Here is a 9,190-nt window from a genome sequence, read left to right on the forward strand (position 1 = left end):
GGCTATGCATTGATGTTGCATGATTCATAAAGAACAAAACAGTGATATAGCTGTTGTGCAGATTCAATTATAGCAGTATTGGGATAAAGATGTTGTATAGATTCATAAGGAACAATATCATGATAAATCTGTAGTGTAGATTCACAAAAAACAATATTGTGATATCAATGAATTGAATCGTAAATAACTCAATTGAGATTAAGCTGTAGATTCATTAAGATTCATAGATTCATAAACAGCAATATTGTGATAAAGGTGTTATGAATGAATAGATTAATTCATAAAAACAACATGAGAAAGTGGTTGCATAGATTAATTCATAACATTAATGTTATTCCCGGCTGTTCCTGCCAGAGTGAACTGCTAAAAACTGAATGCCTCCACCTCAGGTTTTCGTATTCACATGACTATTATACACATTGACATATTTTCAATTTAATCTCTGTGATTGATATGCTAATTAATGCTAAAGAGCAAAATGTTGTCACACTATCAATATTGACTGATTTGACTGAACTATAATATTGATATTTGATTGGGTATCACCCAGACCATAACCCTCATATAATCAAATCTATTTATGAATAAATGCTTCGCTTGCATTCATAAAATATGACATTTGTGGCGGAATTCATGCTCGACTGCAGGAGAAAACGATGATACCAGTGCACATGGATACCCACACACACACGCACATATACACACACACACACACAAACACACAGACACACAATCTAATACACACAAACAGATTCACACACACACACACACACACACACACAGATACACACACACGAGACACAGACACACACTTCACACACAAACACGCATGTATTCAAGCATGCATGTATGCTTCAACATTATCGTCCCCATTAAACATTAAGGCGTTGTGTTTGCATTAATGTATGCATGTTTGTATTTAAAACTGATCCATTTATGCATGAGGTGAAGCCACACAGCCGAACCAGACGTCAACGTTTTGTCAATCAGGCTATCACCCAGACCCGTCTCAGAAAGACATGTTTTTTAGCTGAGTTAGTTAGTAACAAAGTTTGTTAAAGGGGAGGACCACCGTTCCTTGCAGACGCATAGACAATGTGGTTTTAAACAGAATGTTTAAATGATGACCAAAATATTTTATTCAGTTTCTGTGGGTATTGCCCAGGGGTTGATGTGAAGAAGCAGGCATGGAAACACATCCATGTTTCATATCCTCTCAAGTTCGGAATATGCAATAAATTGCAGACAAAATAGGCCATCTGCCAAGATCCAGGCCAACCAATCGGAGGCCAAGTTGCCCAGTTACATCAAATGTCGTGAAGAGGCTAACCTCAAAATGTTCCATTAGGTTTGTTCTTCCAAACTGATCCAAACGGTGCCACTGCCATCTTTAAATAATCAGTGTCACTCTCTATGGAAGAATGACTCATCATGCGACGTCAAACTTAGGAGATAAGGTTGACCTATTTTTTGGTTCCTGGCCTAAAACTGTCATGGACGCTGTTGGGGCTGATGCTGAGGATGCTGCAAGGGAGGAGCCCAGTGAAAGTTAAGACGCCGTCCGGTCACCGTCCCAGAGAGAGTTCATCTGGAATGGACACTTCCATTCCTTGCCTGACATTGAATGCAGCCGGCAAGGAAAGAATCTGGGCTCCCTGCCACGAGAATGAATGGCCGCGACCTGCAGAGGTGACACCATCAAGCAAGCACATTACGCAAAAGAGACGTATTCATCGATAAGAACTTATGAAGGTTATTATGAAAGTATGAAAAGTTGCCCATGATTTCAGAGAAGCCTCACATTAATGCACATTACTTGTCATCGTTGTGATTTACGACATAATGTCCAACTATGAGATTATTTTGTGTGACAGATTTATTCATTTTATGCAGGTGGCCGGAAAGGACGTCCATAGTTTGTCATATAATCGTGTATTTATCTTAAATGTTACCATGCTAATATTGATCTATGCCAGCAGGCAGGCAGGGAAATTGTTTTGACGGTTTGAAACCCACGTCATCTATTTATCCTTTCACACTGATAATCTGCATTTGGTTAAACATTAACCAGCTTCTTTGAGGCATGGTGAAGCTGGCCCACTGCCGTTTCTAGGAATAACTTCATTGATACCTCCATAATGGAAACACTTTGCTTGTTTTTGAGCGTGTATGAGTATTTGTGTCTTTGTGTATTTGGTTTTTGTGTAGCTGCTTGCTTGCATCTGTGTGTGCGTGTGTGTGTGTGTGTGTGTGTGAATTGCGCATGCATGTGTATATGTAAAGAATATGTGTGTCTGTGTCCCTGTATTTGTTTCTTTGTGGGCAAATATCCTTGTGTATGTGTTTGCGTGCGCTTATGTATGTGTGTGTGTGTGGTAGGGCTGGGCAATTAATTGAATTGAGATTTTAGCGTTGAATGATCACAAAACAAATATAATCGAGTTTTCTATTGTTATTATTTTATTTTTTAAAAAGTTTTATAGAAAGTGCAGTGCATTTCTCAGTAACTAAGTGTTTTTGGGAGAGACATGCTGAATAAATACATCATGTTTTCAAACTCAAAAAAAATAATCGTTTGATTAATCGTGATTTCAATATTGACCAAAATAATCGTGATTATGATTTTTTCCATAATCGAGCAGCCCTAGTGTGTGTGTGTGTGTGTGTGTGCCTCTTTGTAGGTGCAGCGTGCACCTGTGTGTGTGTGTGTATGAGCTGCGGGTTAATGTGTGTGTATGTATGTGTGTATGTATGTGTGTCCCAGTCTGTGTGTGTGTGTGTGTGTGTGTAATATGTGTCTTGAGTCCCAGTGCGTGTGTGTATGTGTGTGTATGTAGTGTGCACGGGAGTGACATGTGAGAGGCGGTCTTCATGAAACGATAAGGGGACCTATCGCCAGTTGATGTCGTCGTCATGCCAACGGCGGCAGATGATGCAGATCAATGGCTGCTGGTCATATTGTTACAAAGCATGCACATGTTGATGACGACAATCACAGGCAGGGAGGGATGTCTTTTAATAAACCGCAGAGGTAAAAGTACGTACATGGCATACACACTACTATGTTACAAGTTCTTACTAGAGAGCACATACACACAGAATATATACATAGACACTCAAACCCCCCCCCCACACACACACACACACACACACCTAAACTCAGGGCCTCAGGATGTTTTTTCCACATAAAAAGAACTGTCTCCATCAACACCTCAAATTGTCCACACAGTGTGTGTGTGTGTGTGTGTGTGTGTTTGTGTCAGTGTGTGTGTGTGTGTGTGTGTGTGTGCGCGTGCGTGCGTGTCTATGTGTGTGCGAGCGTGCGTCAGCAGGTGTAATTATCTTGTGACTCCCCGGGAGGTCGTAGATCTGATTTCATGGGACTGACTCCGTCTATAAACCTCAGCACTCAGCACACATTTAAGATAGGAGATGAGAAAAACAACAAGAGCAACACTTTATCATCACCAGAATGAGAGGTTTTCAGGTAAGAACAGGATGGATTAGTCACTAAGGTGTCCGGAAAGGTTCAGGGTTTGATATCCAGTGTCCGCAGTCTAAGAGTGAAGGTTCTAAAACAACATTTCCATCCCCTACCGGCTCCTTAATAAGATGTCGGCCTCTCTGAATTCAACGGTAGTGGCTTTGGTTACAACCATCTGCTAAACGACTACATAGTGCACCAGTGTTAGAAGCAACATCCGGACTGTGTTCCCCCTTCATCAGTAGCCGACGTTAACCAGAGAAACAGCAGGATGAGCCCTTTGGAAGACAGCTGGAAACGGTGACCCCAGCCCCGGTGACATGGGGTCCTGCTGTTTCTGTATGAAGACACGGGGTTGTGACAGAGTCTGTCCTGGGAAGCCACCGAGGGCCCTGGGGGGAAACCCTCTTCCAACCTCCTTCCCCGCAGCCATGGGAGCAGAGACGGCTGTTCACAGACCCTGTCCTCTGTGTCTGTCACAGAAGAAGAGGAGCCACCGGACACAGCGGAAGATGCCGTGCTTCAGTGATTCTCTGGCTTCTCGCGCGCCTCTCTCACTCTGTCACATTCTATGAAAGGTTGCAAGGCCGGGAGACACACACACACACACAGACACACTTGTGTGCTTTTACTTGTGTAGGAATGTGTATGTGCTTTGGCTTGTGTATTTGTGTGTTAGAATGAGTGTGTGTGTGAGAGCGTGTGTGTGTGTTAGTATGTATTTGCATCTGTGTGTGCGCGTGTTTGTCCTTCTCTGTATGTGTATGCGTGTTTCTGTACATGCTTCCAGTCTTCGTAGCAGACTCTGGCTGTGTAGCTCTTGCGGCCCCAATTCTGCGTCACAATCACACATACACACGCACGCACACACACACACACACACACACATTAACACATACATACACACACACGTTCTCAAGCTGCAGCCTGTCTCTCCAAATAGCTGCTAGCAGCAGGCCCCTGGTGTGTGTGTGTGCCAAGTTTAGCAGATCAGAACAGAACTGGACACACACACACACACACACACACACACACACACGCACACACACACACACACACACACACACACACACACACAGCCTCTCAAGGTGAACCTCCAGCAGTCTGCTGTACAATAGTTATATGGGCCAACTGCAGATGCATACTTACTCTTCTTACCGGTCTTTTAACCATTGCTAAAAGTTCCTACTGTTCCGTAATTACCCAACCTTCGCTTGGACGCAATGGGCCATGTTCACCTAGCGGCCATCTTGGTTGTAAACACTACCTGGGTGAGTGAACTGAATGCAGAGTGCGGTTCCCCCCAACCAGCTAGCGTATAGAACCAAGACAGAACCAAGATGGCCGCTAGGTGAACAAGGCCCACAGGGATATTTTGTTACAATGCCAACAAAATTCATTTATCTCCATGCATTACAGGGAGGAGGGCAGTGCACGCTGCACGTGCATGTTCTAGTGTGGCCAACAGAGGTGACTGACAGGAGTCGTCAAAATGCTGAACAGCAAACTGTTTACTGATGCATACAATAGTTTCAGGAACGCAGCACCCAATGCATGTATTGTATGTTGTACGTATGTATGCATGAAGAAAAAACTCTTTCATATCCAAAATGTCACATGTTTATTCATGTCAACATGTTGATGCCACAGGTTTACACAAACGCACATGTGAGGTAATAACCTACAAATGACCAAACTTAGTTCGTTTAATGCGAGAAGAACTTGTGGATTTGCGCCTCATCCAAAAATGTGGCCGCAAGACGCGACTTGCTGAGGGATTAGGAAGCATACTGTCTGCATTAGCATACAGATGAATGTTTCCATCATCGCAGAACCACCAGACCCGGATAACCATAGCGTAGTTTCAGGGACGGTATAGCAGGATAGCAGCAGTAGGCGAACAAGACAAGGCGAGACACCGTAGGCACTGCCAGGACGAGTTTAGACCTGGACGCTGCCACTCGCCATACGAGCGTACGGTACGCCCACGCATGCGGATATTAAACAACAGGATGCGCGCACGGGGTCAAGCACTTTTGACAAGCAGCCAACGTACATGCAGCCGTGTGTGTGTGTGTGCGCCTGCGTGCGTGCGTGCGTGCCCGTGACCCACTGTGGAATGCGATACAAAAAGCACTACAAGCCAAGTCAAGATCTCTGGCTCCGTGTTTGAGATGTCAGGTTGTAGAGACGCGTTGTGAGGGGGCTTAAGAATGTGTCTGCTTAGGAAACAAACACCAGAACAATGATGTTGGCCTCGACATCAGCTGTCACCCCCCCCCCCCCCCCCCCCCCCCCGACCACCAGACCAACGTGAAGAGGTTTCACTCCGCAGTTCGCACCCACAAGTAGTGACACAGGAAGAGTTGCTAAATCCACACTTTTCCATATCTCCACAGGTACATTCAATTAAGACATGCCTGGACTGAATAAATAGATACATATGCTGTATGACGGTGACATTACAAAAGTATTCCATATCGCCTTCAACAGCGTCTGACCCATGGGCATTCCTTGCAGCCCAGAGCGCCCCGCGAAATCCGGGAGCATACTTTGAATTAAAACAACTATCTACAGTTATTTGCAATAACTATTTCCCGTTACATTTGGTATCCTACGGCTACACGTAATGAATTTACTCACGGGAAGAGACATGTTTCAGGGCAGTCCCTCTCCTTCTGGCTCCTGTGTGGAAATCTCTCACCGCCGCGGTGCGCCCAGGCAGCAGCTCTGGAATCTCTACTTCCCCGAGGAGGAGAAGAACATATATTCACGACCCTAGAAGTGTCAGTCCTCGGTCCATCGCATGACAAACTATCCTGGAAGGCGACGTGTCTCAGTCGAGGGTACGTTTTAAAGTATTCACTTTGAAATATGCAAGCATTTGCGTGAAAAGAAACCACAAAAAAAACAGTTCAGTCAGAAAGAAGTGCACAGGCAACACCGCACAGCGCCAGTGGCCCAGCAAACCCTAATGTCCAGCAGCAACGTCCCTCCTCTCCTTATTTCCCTCCCTCTCTTCTCCCGTTTTCCTCCTTCCAGATGCTCAGCTTCTTCCGTGACGAATCCGCATCAGGAAGTCGAACACCGAAATCCGTGAACGAACAGCACGGCAGCGGATGATCGGGATGATCAAGGTGGTATTATTGTTGCACCGGCAGAGCTTGGAGGGCTGAACCTGGGGGTTAGCCGCCTGGTTGAATGTCGAAGCTGCAGCCTTTACGGTACGGTGGACCGTGCACGTCGCTGAACGTGAGATCACAACCACCGCTGGCAGCTTCAGCATGCTGTAGCTCTAATAGCGTCGACAAGCCTGTGTTTAAAGGGGAAGCAGTCTCCCCCCACCCTCCCACCATCTCTGGCCTATGCGATTTACACCAAACGATTGCAGAGATTTTAAATCAAAGTCAGTTCTCGTCGACCCCCACAGATGCATTATGAACGAGCCCTGCCCGTCCTTCTAATGCTCATATTTATTAGCCGCCTCTCTGCTATTTCAATATTGAGCATCGATTATGAAGAATGGGCATTAACCTACAGGCTAGGTCAGGAGAATAATGATGTGGATCTTAAACTGTTTACATATTAACCTAACCAGAGACACACACATACACACACACACACACACACACACACACACACAAATGCATTATTCATCCAACTGCTTGAAATAAAATTATATTCTAAATTATCTGAATAAATAATTCAACATCTATGTGTACAACAACGCAAACAGCCGACTCCATTGGACTATGTCTATTCTTACCCTACACACTGTGTGTGTGTGTGTGTGTGTGTGTGTGTGTGTGTGTGTGTGCGCGCGTATATGTATGTGTGTGTGGTGGGTGTGTTGGTATGCAGGCTGCCAAGCCCCCTGCTGTGTTTGATGAACCGCCAATTGTTTAACCCCCCCCCGCCCCACACACACACACACACACACACACAGCACAAAAGTCAGCATTTATTTCAGACCACACACACCTCGCAGGTTCATGTAGCCTAATAACTCAAACACAAAGGCATGTAAAACACATAAAACATACGGGCCTATTCCGACCGGATCCCAACCGATAGACCCATGTATACTAACTCATAATAGACATGCCGTTTTATTTGAAATACACACACGTGCGCATGCACACACACGCACAGACACAGACACACACACACACACACACACACACACTGTGTCAGCATGTCCCGGGAGCCTGCAGCCTGTCAGAAACATCAGAGAGCATCAAAGTCCGAACCGGAGCCGACGCGACCCCCGCCCCGATGTAAAGGGCTGATCCCTTAAGCCGTCAAACACGAGAGTGGGTCCCCGGCTCTGAGCGGTTTGGGCCCTGGCCTTCATCAGATGGCTCCAAAGCCGAGGTAACCAGCGGGGGGGCGTGGTGGTGCCTGGGCACGTTCCAGGGGGTACTCCTAAAGATTTAGATTTAGCTTCACAATGCCTTCAACAATTTGTTAGACAATATATATTTTCCGCAGCATCAGGATGTTAATTGTTGCCCATCAACAATGTTAAGGCCAGGAATAGGAGTTCCCACAGGGAAATGTGTGGTGTGGTGGCGATGAAGGGGTAGCAGAGCCCAACAGAGGGTTGTGCTGTGGGGGTGGGTACTGGGGGGAGAGGAGCTTGGGAAACCCTTCCAAACCATATACTCGTGTACACCGTCACAGCCTGGGGTCTCTACTTTTCCAGTTCTGCAGAGTTGCTGTGTTGAAGGTATTGCTTTAGCCAATCGATCTTTGTGACGCTATCAAAAATAATGTGGATTAATAAACAGCTGAAGGAGTACAGGAATACCTGTGCCTGGTGCGTAAATGCACTGAAAAGCAGTTGATGATTGCCCCTTTTTCACATAAAACGGTAGACTGGGTAGCCCTCCCATTCTGTCTGTGATTTGAGTTCGCCCTGCAGAAGGGTCTGGAGAAGAGCAATACATTTCTTTCTAGTTTCGATACGTTTTTGCGGGTCATTTGAACTAGGCCCATTGATCACACCTCTTGCGCTGAAGAAAATGACACCAGCTTCCCCGGACCAACTTGCAATCTTCGATTGAGCTTGGTCTGACAATATCCGGGCTAATGAAACGGATCACAGGGATAATGAACTAGAGGGCATATGACCTCAAACCAGGGTGGCCTGTATAATTTATATAATTTAAAGTAATTTCACTTCGCTCACTAACGGAAACTGTTGGGTACTTGAACATCTCTCTGGCTCCTTGGATGAAGTCCTGACTAGACTACTGAAAAAGCATTTTATCAATTCTTAATCACTCCTGGCTTAGTTCCTGCATATTTTAAAAATGCCTCGGCTGAATCTCTCCTCTCTGTGACCACGTTGAGTTACTACATACCAATCCCATCGCAGTTACATTTTATATCCAAGTTGTTGCTTTAAAGTCGAGCTTGTGATGTTGCCAAAGTACTTGGTTATGCAGATGTTAGTGACCACACCATCTCAGCACCGTTAGACCTTAGTGAGACCAATTAATCATTGCATCAACCATCCCATCGACATCATAGAGGCGACTAAGAATCTCTGACTTTCAGGTTTTATCTGACAAATAGACAAATAAACACTTGGGAAAGCATAGCCTCTTCTATGAGTTTCTGAAGTCTGTTTAGGCCCCCTTTTTAAATGAGTATGGTTTTCCCCATGAATTGACAGTGAGAGCCCTGCTGTACCTTCTCTAA

The 9,190-nt window shown here is 45.3% G+C and overlaps 1 protein-coding gene across 1 annotated transcript in view; it reads right to left on the reverse strand.

Moving 5' to 3' along the window:
• The window catches only part of bcar1 (BCAR1 scaffold protein, Cas family member), a 65,839-nt gene extending 59,401 nt beyond the window's left edge, over positions 1-6,438 (reverse strand). The window contains exon 1 of the mRNA XM_079743350.1: positions 6,128-6,438. Coding sequence (XP_079599476.1) covers positions 6,128-6,139 — 12 coding nt within the window. The 5' untranslated portion in view covers positions 6,140-6,438. The remainder of the gene's footprint in view (positions 1-6,127) is intronic.
• Between the last annotated feature and the right edge of the window lie 2,752 nt (positions 6,439-9,190).

The sequence above is a fragment of the Pollachius pollachius genome (genome assembly GCF_949987615.1).
Source record: "Pollachius pollachius genome assembly, chromosome: 9".
NCBI classification, from domain to species: Eukaryota; Metazoa; Chordata; class Actinopteri; order Gadiformes; family Gadidae; genus Pollachius; species Pollachius pollachius.